The sequence below is a fragment of the Coffea eugenioides genome, chromosome 10 (genome assembly GCF_003713205.1).
Source record: "Coffea eugenioides isolate CCC68of chromosome 10, Ceug_1.0, whole genome shotgun sequence".
Classification (NCBI taxonomy): Eukaryota; Viridiplantae; Streptophyta; class Magnoliopsida; order Gentianales; family Rubiaceae; genus Coffea; species Coffea eugenioides.
In genome coordinates, this window is record NC_040044.1 from 8,030,995 (window position 1) to 8,048,668 (window position 17,674).

Sequence of the window (17,674 nt, forward strand, 5' to 3'; positions counted from 1 at the left end):
TTGTGCCAATGCAAAGAATGATTAAATTCAAGACAGTGACTGAATAGTATTATTAGGTGGGATCTCCAGTAACCATCGATAGCTGTCCTCTTGATGTTCCAATTTTCCGTGTTCTCAAAATTTTGGATTGGGTTGAACTTGAATGGACAACACTCATGTCGATTGGTTTTCTTTTCCACAGCCAAAATCAGGCAGTGAACACATGGAAAAAGAAGAAAAAAGAGATGCAAGGACGGGTGTTCTTTCTTCTTTTTTTTTTTTTTTTAAGTCTTATTTGAACAAATTTTTAACTTTTAATTAGTACATTATTTTCGCTTGAAGGATGTACTAGAAGATAAAATTGGTGTGCAAGTATACACCTTACCTCACAAAATTTCCCAACCATGGATGGTATAGTTGATTGACAAAAGTTGATATGATAATATGTGTTTATTATTCAATCTCATGTCTCTTGCTGGAGGGAGGGTGCCAGTGAGCCCGTTTGGTATTATTCATTCAGATAAAACGTCAAATTGACTACAATCCTGATCAGTAAGTGTTCATTTCAAACACCAATAATCAACACTAGTGAATGAATGTTTTAATAAGTACAAAAAATTTGACGTAAACATGTTGGCTCACTGGTTTTGATCTTCTCTGTCATTCAAAGTGATGGGAATTTGGGATCATTCCACATGGTAAGTCTCCTGAAACTGTGGTTTAAGGTCAAGTTTTAAGTTGGAAGTCTAATCCCACCACCACCAGGTCCTGTTTCTTTTGGAGATTATCCCTTTTGGCTGTAGAAACTCTGAATAAAAAATAGTTGACAGTGATGTGATGGGAAAAAACCTCAGCAAATACAGAGCTTTGCTATGATTTCATCTAAGTCATTTATTGGCTATTGGATGGATGCTATCCTAAAATTTGCATTAAATGCCAATTTTTTTTTTTTTTTTTTTGGAATTGCGGTGCATTTATTAATGGTACTGCCCCACTCCCACAAAACCAGAAAGTTCATTGAACAAGAAACTATACAATAATCATTTCTTTATCTAGTTCTTTTCTTTGGAGAGAAAATTACATTTGTATCAATCAAAAAAAAAAAACAGTGTAGTCATCCTAGCCTAGTCTTCTACCTCTAAGGCAACTGCATGCATGGCGCAATGATGTTGTGTTGTTCTTCTTTCTTCCTCTTCTTCAGCCAGCTAATAAATCTGCAGTCTCTCAAAAACAACACATTAGATGAAGAACTCTTGGTCATGGCTATTGCTTAACATGAGTACTCCCATGCTCCCATCCCACGTATCAAATGAAAATGTTATACTTCATGATACAAAACTAGTTAGGTCAGGAGAATTTATGCCGGTCCAGAGAAATTACTAGTAGTTTCGGACCGACATAAAATTTTCCGTTAGGTGGAATGGATCGAATGCAGCACGTTTTTTTTTTTTTTTTCCCATTTTTCTCTTGTGAAACTACAATAATAATTGAATTCTGTTCCACCTCGCAATGCAACAGCAAGATCCAAATGAATATTTTGATGCTTCATCTCCAATTCTCCCCAGTCATGGTCTCAGAAGTACAATAATGCACACAATATAGGAGGAGTATTTACTTCGCCTTAAATGTTTTTGTTGATCTGCCTAGGTTAGACACTATAAAATAAAGTTTAAAAATGAGCCAAAGATGAATATAAATTCGGGCAAATTAATAAATTATCTGGAATTTTGGATTGAAAATGCATTTACAATCCATTTCATGATAGAAGATCAAGACCCCGCTCAATTGTCCCCACAAAAGCAACCCCTATCCATGCCAAGAGCCTAAGACAAATTAGGGCCCATCAATCAATCAATCTAGAGTGGGCCTTTGGGGACACTCCCTGCGGAAAGAGCCGGGCCGTCGGATCCCAACTGTCGCTATTCTATTTTTTGTGGACCATAAGGCCCACTCCTTCCTTCTTCTCAGCACCTTAACATCGGAAATTTCTATGTTTCGATATAAAAGTTTTTTTTTCCTTTTTATTTATTTTCAGAAAGAGAGGGAAAAAAATAAAAAAGATAAAAAAAAAAAAAGAGAAAGTAATCAAAATCTAGCATTTTCAAAGCCGTGCAAGTCGCTGACTCTGTTCACGGATTTCTTCATCATGGCCACTTTAGCCAGCTTCTCAGCCGCTCTCCAAGCCGATGTTGGAGTCAGCGGCTCACCATTCTCATCCAGAAACAAGCCGGCTTCCTTCTCATTCACTTTCCGCCGTTGGATCATCAGCTGCTGCTCCATCAACTGCTGTTCATGCTGCCTCCTCCACTGCACCTCAGCTAGCTCAGCTTCCAAGCCTCTTACGTACTCACCAGCCGATTCGCACCTCGACTGCGCCAATAAACCTCGAGCCGAAGACAACAAGTGCATGGCGCTTGTCAGCTCATTCTGCTCAATTAATCGCCTAGACTCCGCAATTGCTCGCGTAGTAATAAAAAGATTCCTCAGCCGTTCGATTCTGGGCATTGATGCTCTGACAGCTTGCGGCCTAGGCACCAGCAAAGCCTGTTCTCTGCCGGAAACCGCCTCCTGGGTCGCCGGATCTTTGTGATAGCATTTAACTGATAGCACGTGGTGGGTCCCAAAGGTTGATGCCGGGACCCTCATTTCCACCAGCAATTCCTTCTCCTCCTCGGCGTAAAGGTCACCAAGCCGGATCCAGTCAGAGCCAAGAGCTGTGGGCCGTCCGTTACAGGAATAAACGGCTGTGATCTCGGCTGGGTCAGAGCCGGATGAAAACCCGAGCTGAATACGTAAATCTTGAACCACCACGCTTAACAGACCACCAACGCATTTTGAGAAAGCATCCTCGGCTGGCTCCTTGCTATAGCCGGCTTTCCGACCAAAACCGGATGAATGAACCGGAATTTCTATGTGAGAAAACCGGGTGGACGAAACGCGGGATGATGATCTTTGCCGTTGATTATCACTACCATTAGTTTGCACCTTTTCATCCTGACCGTCCGATAGCAACATAATGCTGGCAACCGGATTCCTCTCCCGCCGGTCATCAAGAATTTTAGTAGCTTTCTTCAAAGCCTCACCAACACTGGTACCGTGGCTACAAGCCAGCCGGTCGATTATCCGGCGAGCCGAACGCTGACCCTGAGGATTCATCCTTCTCAAAGGCATTAGCCTTTTCGGAGTAGCCGAGAAGGCAACGATCGAAAGCCGGTCAGCCGAGCCCAGGGAGGAAACAACGAGCCGCATGGCTCGTTTCAACATATGAAGCTTGGCTCCAGTCATGCTCCCACTCACATCCAGCACGGTCACCAAGTCAATAGGCGCGCGACGCGCCGGGTCCTTAAAGTGCACTGAGTTGCTATTGTGCGCCAGGGGTGGCGGGGGAGGTGGAGCTTTAACTTTCAAGACGAAAGCAAGAGTTTCATGGGTTCGAGTCGCGGAGACAACGCCGGCTTCAGGCAATAAACTCACTTCCACGTTTCTGAAATCTTTATTGGGACACGATCCCAAAGCATCATCACTCGGAACCGGGTTGACGAAGAAGCCTTGAAATTCTTCAACTTCCACGTCATCACCGTCCTGGTCTTCTTCATTCGCCTCTGGAATAGGAATAAATTTAGCAACCCCTGCTGTTGGTGAAACCAAAGGCTCATCATCGTTGTAGGGTCTGGAATTCAGCTGCTGCTTGGCATTTGGGATTTTTTCTTGTTGTTGCTTGGTTTTGAGGTTTGGTAAGAAATTGTGGGGTTGGGAATGATTGGATTTGGTTTCTTGGTAGCATTTTTGGGCGGTGGTAGTATCGACCATTATGTCCTTTTGTTCTACCGCGGCCCCTTGATGTTGGTGGCTTTGTTGTTGAAGCTTGTGGATGGCTAATAAAGGGACATCTTTCCAAGAGGAATTGCAAACTGGGCAAATGAGGGTGCTTTGTTTCCTCACATGTGCAGCTATACAAGGGAAATGGAAACTGTGGGAGCATTCTGCTGTGTAAATAGCCATCCCCTGTCCAGCCTTCACGCTCTGCATACAAACTCCACAACTATTCTGCAACGAAAAAAAAGGGGGAATTTATTATTATTATTATTAATATAGCTCATCTGATAGTCCCAAAATGGCAATGCCATTTTGGATGTTTATCAATTAGGATTTTGATGGTGGACTTGAAGTAACTTACCCTGGTGAGGCGGAGGCTGTTCCTGAGGATTTTAAATGGGGATCTCGGAGAAGAAGGGTTAGAGCCAAAACGTGGTTTTTGGCTCTTGGTGGAAGATTTTGGAGTATTATTAGTGGTTTTGCAATGGAGCTGTGGGCTAATGAGGGGGGTGTCATTATTAGAAGAAGGTGCACAAGTTTTGCAGCGCAATCTGGGGCTTTGGAACTGCAAACGAGGAGTGGAGGGATTGCTTCCGCTGGATAAAAAACCGAACTTTGCACAGCTCCTGTGACTGGGACTTGGGCTTGGGATTTGGTCACCATCGCCACTTAAAGTTTGGTTCTGCTGCTGCTGCTGCTGCTGTTGTAGTTTTTCTGTGTCTCTTGGGATTGTTGTGCAAAAAGCTCTTCTCCAACCTGTGCCCATTTCTATCTATCTTCTTACAAAACCCAAGATAAAAAGTTTGTAGTCAAAAGCGGACACAAAAGAGGTGAGGTTGATAAAAGAGGTGGAGTAATAAAAGAGGAGAAGGATGAGGGGATAGCTGCTGTTTGCTGTTTGGGTTTTGGAAGTTGGATCTGAAGAAGGAGCTGACAAAGAAGACAAAAGGGCAAGATATAGAAGAGAACAAGACGAGCATGGGATCAAATGAAGGAGGAAATACAATACAAAAACAGTTCTGTCATTAAAGATAGAGGAAAAACCAACTCATCAGACCCTTCTCAGTCTCTCTGCAGCATCTCTTTCCTTTCTTTTTGCTTCTCTCTCTCTTTCTCTGTGTCTTAGTAGCAGTAGACTTTAAAAAGATCACTGCATATGAAAAGGGCTTGAGATCTGCTGCTCTTTATCTCTCTCCCTTTCTCTCTATATATAATACTAATGTAATGTAGTATTCTATTCTCCCTTCTTGGAAAAAAAAATTTAAATACTCACTTATTGAATAGACAGTACAGTACCCTTTATTCTCTATTATCTTCCAAATTTTACGTTAAGAAAATAATTCCTTTACACCCACAACTTTTTGGTTTTAAATAATTATTAAGGTTGGATATGGAAACAAACTAACTTCCTATGCAATTAAAATCTTTTTATATGATGGTTAAACAAAATAATAGTTCGAGTTAGCATAAAATTTTTTTTTTATCATTTGTTAAGACATGTCATTATTTTAAAAAAAAATATTTTAATTTTATCATAAACGCATTTTTTAATCACTTTTCAAAATCTTATTAGCTATGATTTTATTTGATATACATCATTGCAAAGTGTTAGAAATCAATCTTATCCAAATACTCTCATAGTTAATGACTCATCATAAGTCATAAACCTCTACTGATGATGCAAGTAATAACAATGGTAGGAAAAATATTAGTTACTCATAATATTTTTAATAATTGCCACTAACTACACATTTTCTCTCAAAATTTTTTCTTATCAAACAAACATATTCACGAAAATTATTTTATCTTTTCTTTATTTCACTTTACTTTCCCTCTAGTTAATACTTCCACAATAGCAGTAGTACATAATAACCTCTTATAAAGTAGCACATGATGCTTGAAAATTCTCACAAGTTAGTAACTCCAAATTAGAAAAGTGTGCACTATTATGCATTTACATTCATTCAAGAAAAGGGGTAATAAATTTGGAGCTGATACTTCTTGTTGGTATTGCTCTACTTGAGAAATTTTTTACCTGGCGCCTGGTGGGTATAATAAGTGGCTGTCTGCATTAGTAATTTATTAACAGCCAAGGTCAACTGTTGTCTTTTTGTGCATTTAGCTTTAATCTTAGCAAGAGTAGAGTAGATTGTGGCCGTCGATTTTCTGCCGGGTCAAAAGTTGCTAAATTGAATTGGGTGCTTTAATTGATAGGAAATGGTAATTTACATTACTTGGCCTGTACATTTTCGCTATTTTTCATTGGCTTAGAATGCAGTCAATGAAAGCGTGTTAATATCAAATATAGGTCTATATGTGTCGTTGCCTAATTTATTTATCATTTTCTGATAAAAATTGGAGCTTCGATTTAAGCTATTACATGAATCTGATTTAGGCAACAAAATTGTCATGTGAGATTTGAGAGCTTTCTTGTTTTCCTTAAAAAAAAAAAAAAAAAAGAAGAAGAGCTTTCTTGTTGTCTAGGAGAATTTTTTCGAGTTGATCCCCAGAAATGGTTCAATCAACAAAGAACGTACACGCCTCTTTCTCCTTGCTCGGAGAATTATTATTGCCTTCCAATTTCTTTCAACCCTCCTCCTCCTTGGGTATTTGCTTGCTAATAGAGGCCCCTTTTGGATGGTGAAATTTTTGAGTGTGTATATAAAATTTTACTCTAATTTAGTCTATAAATTATACTAAAAAATTTTGTGTATTTTGAGGGTTTGGACTTTTTTTTTTTCTTCTTCTTTCCTTTTTTTTCCTTTCTTCATTTTCATTCCTTCCTCCTCCCTCCCTTCCCACCGTTGGCCACACCACCGTCTCACCGTCTCTTTTTTTTTTTCTTTTTTTTTCTCTCCCCTCTTCTTTTCTTCCCTCTCCCTTATGATCGTAAAGGAAGAGGAAGAAGGAGAAAGAATGAGAGAAGGAGAAGGAGAGGAGAGAGAAGAAGGAGAAGGGATAGAGAAGAAAAGGGGAAAAAAAAAATAAGTGTGTGGGCAGAGTACTGGCTTGTGGCAGTAGATTGAGATAGGGAAAGAGGAAGAAAAAAGGAAAAGAAGAAAAAAGTTTTGTGTGTTTTTAGATTTTGAGGTATGACTATTAAAAATTTTGGAACACTTTGATATAATTATAAAAAAAAAACTTGTTCATTAAAAATATAGCAAAAAACTCGGGGTGCTGAATAGGGCCTCGTTGTCTCCATAATAAACGTTTGCTCCATTTCGTCTATTGTTTTTTTATATCACATAGCCAAACTCAAAAAAATTCTTTTTCTTTTGGACTTTTTTTGAATTCGATTATTTCTTCTGGGTGAATTGAAAAATAGGCAACCTCAAAATTGAACATTAAACTATCATAAGATGAAAAAAAGAAAAGATCACTCAAATGGAGATGCCCAAAAAAAAAAGGGGACTTAAATGCCTTGAGTTGAAACTATGCATGGAAAATGGAAGAGGGAGGAGGTTTAACTAACTACTCATGCATGGTTCCAAAGATGCAAGATGACAACAATTGTGATTCTAGCAGAGAACATAACAGAGCTCGAGATGGCATCTACTGCAGAATCCTGGCCGTTAATCCTGTGATTCCATTGAGTCATCATGATACATGATATGATCCCAATAAACAACACCCGTAGACCTCTCTACTCTAAGCTACAGCCAGCCATAGCTGGGTAAATGAACAGAAATCAGACCCTGTCGTACGTACCATATATATATATATATGTGCAGATAGAGTTGTACCACTACTTCTGAAAAAGCCATTTTAAAAAGTTGAAATTTATGCGTGTTGTGCATGGACATGACAATATGGACAGCTATCAACCTAGTACTCCATTGAAGCTGCAGAAAGAAGAAGAAGAAGAAGAAGAAGGTGTGGATTCTGGACTCGGACTTTGGAGCCTGTAGGATTTGAGAAGGATGCAAAATTTTCTTGATGTTAGCGTCCAGCTTGCATTGCATGCATAGTACTCATATATCTAGAGGTTTGTTAAATGCGATACCCAACACATTATTATTATTATTACATATAAATTGATCTTGCAGGGAAATTAAGGATGTTACTGCTGAAGATGTGGACAAGAATCTGTTGAAATTAAAGGCAACATTAATATTCTGATTTCCGACCCTGAAGACTTGCTACACCCAAAAAATAAAAAATAAAAAATAAAAAATTAGGTACTGTCTTGACAAATTCTGTGTCTTTCAACGTTGATGAAGTTGTATGGATAAAAATTTATTTGATTGTATCTATCGTAAATATATTTTTATTTATTTGTTCACAAAGATCTTAGCAAAATGAAGAATCTTGGCATTTGTTTTAATTTGATTTAAAACAAAACTCATCAAGCTCGTATTTGTTTTAATTTGATGACCACTTCTCACGTTCATTTCATGTCTAGTTTTAACTTATTTTAAAGTTTGAATAAATTGATTCCAAACATGTTATTCATGAAATTCTTTTAGTATCCAAAATCTTAGCACAAAGAACCTATCTCTCTAAAAAAATTTTACCTTTTTCGCAAATACAATTCTCAATTAATTTTTAATCTAATATACATCAGATTGCTATAATATATATATATTTTTTACAAAAACTTTAGAAAATAGGGATCCAAATAATTAATGCTTTGTTTGAATATCAAATTTTTCTAAATAATATTCCGTCTGCATCATAAATCCATTTTTTAACTCATTTTTTATATTTTTAATTACATTTATATTTCACATTATTCATATTATAAAAAATATTACAATTTATACCAAATAATACTACGTCCATGGGACAACACTTTAATCATCTTTACCGCAGATTCTTTTTCTACTCTCGTGTCATTCGAGATGCTTTTACAATGCCATCACTTCTTAGGGCCTAGCAGGCTAACTAAGCAACATCGAATATTCTGACTCCAATGAAATATACCCAAAAAAAAAAAAATCATCCAGAAGGACCAGAACTCAGTATTTAATTGCTATAAAATTGTTGCACAATTATTTAGGCACTGTCTTGACAAATTGTTTTTTGTTTTGTTCCTTAACGTTGAAGTTGTACGGATAATCATCACAAAGTGATGCATTGTGTTACATTTTCAAAAGTTAAAATCTTCACAAAGACCTCAGAGAATGAAGAATCTTGCCATCTTGCATTCATGATTGGATTAGGTACATTACAAGTATGTTTTAAACTAACCAAAAAATTTTCAAGCTATTCTTTTTTTTTTTTGTTAATATGAAATTACGACTTTTGAGCTAAAATTGAAACATGTTCTCATTTGTTTAATTTGATTGACTATTACTCATGTCCATTTCATATTTAGTTTTAGCTTAGTTCAAGTGTGAATAATTACTTCTGAACATGATCATATCGGCATGTTGTCCATTAAATTCTTCCCGTTTGAATTAGAGTTTTTGCAATTTGTTTTAGAAAAATATACAATAACTGTATAATGCAGGCAAGGTAAAAAATAATTTTAAAAATTGTATCAAGAGAGTTTTTTAAAAATTTTATCTAAAAAACTCGCAATACAAATGGTTAGTATCCAAATTTAGCACAAAAAATGACCACTTCAAACTTCCAAAGCTTTGGATTGTATTTTTTTAAAAAAAAAATTTTACATTTTTTATGAACATATTTTTTAATTACTTTTTTATCTTACATACATCAAATCATTGCAGTACATTTTTCTATAAATGTTTCAAAAAACAGCAATCAATACTCACGTAATAATATTGGGGCGCTAGACCGGGCCGGAGTGGGGATTAGTCGGGCCGCCTTTACGGACTTGACCCGGACACCCCACTCCGTCGACAAAAAAAAAAAAAAAAAAAAAAAAAAACTCACGTAATAATAATAAGTTGTGTGATTGATAAGATTGAACTAAGGATAAGAAAAAGGAGAAAATTTTCAATCATTTAACTATTGGATTACACTCTATTGTATTATTGTACTATTACTACAACACCATCAATCCTAGGCCTTATCAGCCTAACCTAGCACTAGACACACTAATCTTACTTTGTCCAAGCAAATCCAAAATAGTCAAAATGAAGATAGGATGCAACTGCTACATAATCAATCAATAATGGAGCTACAAATTCTGTATCCATATGTATCCGTTCTAGGCCTGTTTCTGCCCCTTCTGGAATTGGTACCTTCCCAAAAAAGGAGCAGTTTAGTAAAGACTTGACAGAAGTCGCAGTATCCATCAATTGTCAATAATTTACCACTTCTTCACGTGTGGTCTTGCTCTTACAAACAAAAGGGAAATCAGAAAAAATTCGACTCCTCCTATCGCCGCTTGATCTCTCGTTGCTGACGTCCCTTTTTCCCTCTGGAGTCTTGGAAAAGCGTGACTGACTTCTGGAACAGCAACATTGTCAAATTATCAAAGTGCTTTATGGACTTTTGGGGAGTGTAAATCCCATTAAAGCAGCCTCCAATCGCAACCTAATCATTATATTAATCAAAGTTAGGCAACGTAAAGCCACTTTTACTACTACAATTATTATCTAATTCTTGCCATTTTGAACGACTTAAGGATTCACTTCTGATGCCACATCTTATCCACTTAAGAGTTAGGTTTACTGCTTTTGTGATTTTTCACCGCCCTCTGTGGTTCTCTCCGTTGCCAACGCAGCTTTGGAAATTTTCAATTATTAACTGATGACCCGCTAAAAAATATTATCCTCCTCCCATGTTTCCACTTCATATTTAGTCCAAGAGGCGTTCGTATGGTCATAATTAGTTTGAGTTAATCTTATATAGACAGACAGTATATATATTATCACATAATTTGATACATAATATGTGAGTAAATATTCAAGTTTTACTTACATGTTATGTATTTAATGGTGATAGCATATATATCGGTAGTATATATAAGATTGATTCAATTAGTTTAATATGAAAAGTTGGCACTTTTACATTAGTTAAGGCGAATAAATTTTTTGAAGATTTTTCGTGAAATTTCCTAAAAACCAGATTTTTGTTTACAAAATAATTTTGTAAATGAGATAAAATGGTACTAATTGAACGAACTTAAGACATTCAAAAATCAAACTTATGAAAGAAAGCTTCATCCAAATAGGACAAGAGTTTAAAAGACAATTGCAACGAAATAAAATGGAAAGACGAGTTCGAGCAGCTCAAATAGCTTGTCGAGTTCGAGCTTGAGTTTAGTACGTGGAATTTGAAAGTTGTTCTAGTGTAATCAAATTCAATTGAGTTTCACGTATATAGGTTTTTTTAATTTTTTATTTATTAGTATAAAATATCTATGTTTTCTTTCTTTAAAATTATACAAAATATAATTTTAAATTTTCAGAACTTGATTAGGCTCGATTAAACTCATTTGAACTCAAATTAAACTCAATTGGATTCAATTTATATGAGTTTGAATTTGAGCTCAAGTTTGAGTAAGGCAAAACAAAATTGAAATCAAATTTGAGTCCAAAATTTTTAACTTGAGTCGAGTTTGAACAGTTGATTCAACTCGATTGCATCTCTAAAATGGCCTTAGAGTAGGAAGATACAATGGGTATGGAAGTACCAGAATTAGAAAAGCACCTTCAAAATCACATTTAAAAAAAAATTTAGAAACTTTTTATAGTACAATAATACTAATAAAGTTTTATAAAACACCACAAAATATTCGTTCCATACGTAAAATTGGCTCTATTCCAATATTCCTTTTCTTTTCTTTTTTTTTTGGGTCTATTTATTTTTTTTGACAAATTTCAAACACGATTTCCAAGACTTTTTTTGATCCGCGGATACATCTTCCAATAAATATGTATTATAATAAAAATTTTTGAAAAAATCAAAAAGAACAATTGACCAAGGAAATAATTGCCAGGGTTTGAAACTTTCTGTCAACACTAATTTAAAAAGCCCTCCCCACATGGCACTAGATGCCTGATTAGTCAAGGATGCTTTTAATTTCTCTCGTAAACAACGCGCAAGCAAAGACCAGAAGGAATTTAGTGTCATAAAGGGAAAAGAAAAAGAATAAAACTCGTATCAACAAAAGGAAGTGATTGTGCACGAGTTTTAGGATCACATGCTTTGCTGTTGGCTTCTTATGAATGTAGTACTAAAATTGTTTCCAAATTCCAAGAACAACGTATCAAGAAGGTTTGCTGAACATTTTTATCTTGAAATAATCTAGTTGAAGATGAGAAAAACAAATAACAGCAGATCAAAATAGATTTTAGATTTTCTTTTTTTTTTTAACTATCAAATTTTTTTTTTTTTTAAAAAAAACCCTTATCGGCCAATCGCAAGAGTCAGAGTAGGCAGTCATGCTAGAGCGCAAAATCACATATATTGAACAATTATACACAATTTTTAATTGTTATTATTTCCTTTAGCCTTTTAAGTTGATTAATTTCCCCGTTCAGAAGATTGTTGAGAAGCTATTTGTTCAGCACATACCATTAATATAGGACTTCCATATTGATTCAACAAAGAATTTTATGTTGCTGTTTGTCTTGCAGAAGAGTATCATCATATGGCCATCATCTTCAGGAGAAATCAGTTTTATTTTGGAGCATGCCTCGTTCCAAAAGCGGTCACCTGCGGGCTAAGAAGATCATCATTGTTTTTTTTTTTTTTTGGGTACAAAAAGAAAGATAAATCAATAAATTAAAAGGATGATCATCATTGGAATTGGTCAACACGTTAATAATCATTAGGACTTAGTATTTGTCGACGAATATAGTAGGAACTAGGAACGACGCATGTCATGCTTCTACTATCCATTCATGTCTCTAGACTAACCTTTTTTCTTTCATATACAAAAATGTATAATTCTGAATATATATATATATATATATATATATATACATACACACAATGCAATGGCCATATATATAATTATTTACTATTTGGTAGTTTTGAATAGTTAGGAGTCCAACTTAGCTGTTTAAATCTAATACCCTTTTTCTTTTATGGTAAGAGGATCAAAAATGGTTTTGTACTTACTTCCATGATGATTCGAACCCATGACTTCTCAGAGCCACTGGTGAAACATTTTATCAATTAGGCCGTGCTTTGTTATCCTATTTAAATTTAGTACCTAGAATGTAGACATTGCGATAATTATTCTAATAGTATCATATACGGTAATTTTAAAGCTACAGACATAGGTAAAGCTATTTTAACTCTTACTTTTGATCCGTTGTAGTTTTAAAAATTCTCGATTTTTGTAAGTGTCTGAAAAAAGGGCAGAGAAACTTGAAATAATTTTTTTTGCATTGCTTACTGTATTATATTTTGTAAAGTGATCTATGTAAAATAAAAGATTATTAGAAAAATTTTAAAAGTGGTCAGAAAACCTATTAAAAAAGATATTGAAATTTTTTTCTCAAATAATTGCTCATCAAACCTGGCGAAAACATTAAGCAATTTAATATATATATATATATACATGATAAAAGGATAAAATGTATTTTTGGAATTTTTTTTCTGCATATAAATTGACGGAGACATGGAGTCTAAATGCATCACAAAATACAAGGATCCATATGATTCGGGTCCCATCCAACCCAATATCTAGGGTTGGGACCCGAGTCAGATGAAATTATGCTGTTGTTTGGGAGTATGCCTACGTGGCAAAGAGCATGCCATGTGCAATGTCCAAGTAGGATCCTAAGCCCTACATTGTATTTTCATGTGGGAGGGAAGGGCCAATTTCCACGTGGATTCATTTGGCCCTGTTCAGTCAACGTCCTCCTCACTTTGACTATTTGGATTGTATTCCTATGTTGGAATCGCCCAATCCAACAGTAACATGCTTTTCCTTGTTCTCATGGAACATTCCAAGCCATAAAAGTACCACATCTCCTATCCCATCATTTTTGGGACATTCCCAAAGCCAGCTATTCTGATTTTGTGACCACTAAATTCTTATTTATTTATTTAACGTCTCTATTGTCCATAGATATTTCACACTCTGTATATAGTTAATCTTATATATACTATCGATATTATATATTATCAGAATTGGATGTGTGACACATATGTAAAATTTAGATTTCAAATTTTAATTAAAATAAGCATTCAATGGGAATAGTGTATACACTGACAATATATAAAATATATGTATGTATATGTATATTGTGTTTTACTAGTATTTATTGTTTAACTAGTTGCAACAATCTAATTGGCAACTGTGTGATAGTTTTCAATGGTTTCGATTCCAAATAAATTTATACGCGTAGAAATGTATCCTAATATTCAGTTTATACATCTAAATTTTAGGTAAACTTGAACTTTAGGTTGGATTGGAGGCAAATTGTTTCATTGAATTTGCTTGATATGCTCTCTTTCTATCTCTCACCCTTTTCTTGTTTCTTCGGATTTCTCCTCCTTGAAAGGAAAATAATTTATTTAATTTTAAAGACGCGATACTCTGAAAATATGCAAATGTGGAATTATATCATCCCAACCATTTTCTACATATTTGTTCTCTTTATTAGTAAAATGAGGACACCTGAGAGTGCTATTTGTAGATCTCATAAGAGTTACTCCAACACAAGAAATTTTGAGAATGCAATATAAACTATAAATTGAGGCAGAAATAAAAGAATTAGAAGTTCATCATGACCATACAATTCCTTCTCAACATGCATGGTGGCAAACTTTCAGTAGAATTTCAGTTGAAGCTGGGGGCTGGGAATGTTGCCAATCAAATAATGGACCACGTTTGTTGTGAAATCTCAGTTTTCATTGTTGGGGACCCCTCTAAAATATATGACTTCCAAAACCAATAATTTCTTTTGCTGATTAGAAGAACTTGAGGAGGGGAGGCCATTGGACAATCAGTCCCTACCACATAATATATATCCCCTCTTTCCCCGATCTACCACTCATTTCTTTCTCTATAGGATCTTATAGGAGTAACATACAAGGACAAAATCAAGCATATAGATTAACATGAGAAATACAACTAACCACCCACCACATCAATTGAACATGAAATTCTTTACTCTTTTTTTTTCTTTTTAATATGCTTAATTATAAAAGAAAAGTACATACTTAAAATCAAGTACTATAAAAACTTAATAAATGGTGAGCTTCATTACTTAGACTCACACTTTTGTCTGAATTAACATGATTGATGACCATATAGCTACAATGCGGCTCTTATTTGGTGCCATTATCATTGTAATTAAAACTTCTGTAATTATGTGTATTTAATATAACACGAAGCATCTAATAACATATCATGGAATACTTGTAGTGCTTCGAATTGAGGCCTATTGTCAACCTTTTTGCATTCGTTCTTCGACTTGAAGAAGGAAAACATTTTTTGTTTAATTGTTTGGTTTTGTCTTATTTTATAACTAACACAGAGATGTTGGACGATTTTCAGCAATCCGTTAATGAAATTTATTTTAATAAAAAAAAGAATGCATATTTACACATTGTGAGATGGAAATGATGATTGAAATCAGGAACATATTAAAACCAAATCGGTAGTTGAAGCAATTTTATAACGAGATTGAGATATCAAGAAGAGAAGATTCTAGATTCAAGTCTTAAGAGTGTTGGTTTAATTTATGTTGGTATTATTCCCACTCATTATGGGTTAATCTTTCAATTTAAAGGAGTTGTTTTAGTTGCAGCTGTATCAATTTCAAGAAATAAAAAAAGAGGAATTCCATGACCTCAATAACCTACCGTTTTGTCCGATTGGAATAGAAAATTGGAAACTAATTTAATCGACCTTCTTTTTTTTGTTTGGTTCTCTGATATAACAAATAGCCAAACTTAGATTTAAACGTAATGAAGACAAATAATTCACATTTGGTGTACTAATTTGACATTACCATGGAAACACATGACGAGTAGTATTATATAACTAGTTATGGTCACATGGAAAGGTATCTGCGGGAGATCGCTAGTGGTTTAGATGATAATTAACGAGAAATAAGTGCAAAATCCGAAGGGTAAATCCTTAATGAACCCTTAATTTAGAGTCCAAGAAATGCCTCACATGGCATTACAGGACACCCCATATGAAAGAGATCCCCACTTCTCTGGTGCTAAGACCAAGTTGAGGAGTACGGCCATATGCTAAGTTGCAAAAACAACTCTTAGATCCAAGCTCAAACTGCAGATTTGATACCTATTTCAATATTCGTAGTAAATACATTCAAGAAACAGATGAATGCTAATTATGCTATTGTATGTTTCATGAACGAGTTCATTTTATATATACTGGCGCCGACAGTATATATGCACTATCATAATTGGATATATGCTTTATATACAAAAAAAATGATATTTAAATTTAAATTTAAATTGAATGGTAAGCATTTAAGGGTGAAAGTATATATGTTGTCAGTATATATATAAGATTAATCATTCATTAATTTTACTAAACTATTTTTTTTTGTTTCCTTTTGGTAATTTGGACATGGTTTTTTTTTAAAAAAAAAAAAAAAAAAACTTTGGGCCTTTTAAATTACAAGATGCAAATACTTGCAAAAATCAAGAAGGATAAGGTCAGATATTGGACCGACCCTTTTGCTTTCTTGAGGCTAATTGCTTATTTGTTTTTTAATTATAGTAATGAAGGGCCATCAATTGGACGCTTCTATGCATATGAAACTGCCAAGCAAAACTGATGCATGAGGTATCTAGCTCAGAATTAATTGTACCGGTATCATCTTAACAAAAGGTCTCCACAATAAGAAATTGGAATTGAATATGCCATGTATATCGTACATTACATTTGTACCTGACTATAGACACCCTAGCCATTTTCAGCCACCCCACTTAGGTTTATTTAATTCCACTTCTAGTACGAAAGTAAACCATTAACATTTCCCCATCTTTCTCCCTTCGATTTTTTTTTTTGTTTTTCTTGCCTAAGAAAAAGAAAAAAAAAAAAGAAGGAACTATCTTGTATCTAAAGTTGATTCCAGAATAGGGTTTTTTTTTTTTTTTTTTTGTTGGGTGGGTGGGGGAATTGTTTAATTACAATTTGCGTCAGAGAAAATGCATATGGAAACGTGATATACACCTTGAGTCTTGACCATATCCTCCATAGCATAGCATATAAGTGAGGATCCCCTTTAAATTTTTTATTGCAAACTGTACTTCTGCCAGAGTTTAATCATTGCTTTTGGATCCAATAATCACTTTATGCAGCTTAATTAACGCAGATACTAAGATCCGTTAGTAACAAATATGACCTAGTTTAAAGACATTCATTCTCCTAGCTCAACTTTTAAACACACTGGCATCCCAATTGGGAATTGGCTACTGAGAACAGTGCTGTTAATTTGATTGCTGATAATTCTGAGGTGTTTTTTTTTTGAGTAATTAATCCCCAATGATTGGCCGGTCATTAGGGTTCAGAATTCCAGCTATTTGAAACTAATCAATGACATGTTCATTTCTTTCAATTAATTGAACCACATAAAATTAGCAAATGAAAGCAAACATTAGTTGGCCCAGTCAGTCTAGTCTAACACTTGTAATTGTGTGAATCTAATTTCTTCGTCCTTCACCATTCCAACTAAGATGAGAGTAGTTAGAACATAATTTTCAATAAACTTCCACTAAGAGCATCCACAATGGGTTTACACTCTTTAGAGTGTAATCCACATGTTACGTCAGCGTTTCACTTTTTTCTCTTTTATTATGCTTCCATTCACAATGGATTACACTCCACAAGGCGTAATAACATGGGTTCACAATTAAATCAAACATTTATTTTAATAATGCATAACTCATATCCCATAAATAAATAAAGTAATTTTTTAAAAATAATTTTGTTATTTTTAAAAAATAAAGTTTTAAACTTTCATTAAATTTTTTACCTTTTGGATTTTTTATTTTCTAAAAAATAATATTATTAATTTCTAAG

General features: G+C 34.6%; 1 protein-coding gene across 1 annotated transcript; it reads right to left on the reverse strand.

Moving 5' to 3' along the window:
• Positions 1-1,744: 1,744 nt before the first annotated feature.
• LOC113749846 (E3 ubiquitin-protein ligase WAV3) lies at positions 1,745-4,888 on the reverse strand. Its single transcript, XM_027293715.1, has 2 exons — positions 4,157-4,888; positions 1,745-4,026 (listed from the first exon to the last, which is right to left on the reverse strand). Exons 1-2 carry the CDS (start codon positions 4,559-4,561, stop codon positions 2,065-2,067), a joined length of 2,367 nt encoding a protein of 788 aa, XP_027149516.1. The 5' UTR covers positions 4,562-4,888; the 3' UTR covers positions 1,745-2,064.
• Between the last annotated feature and the right edge of the window lie 12,786 nt (positions 4,889-17,674).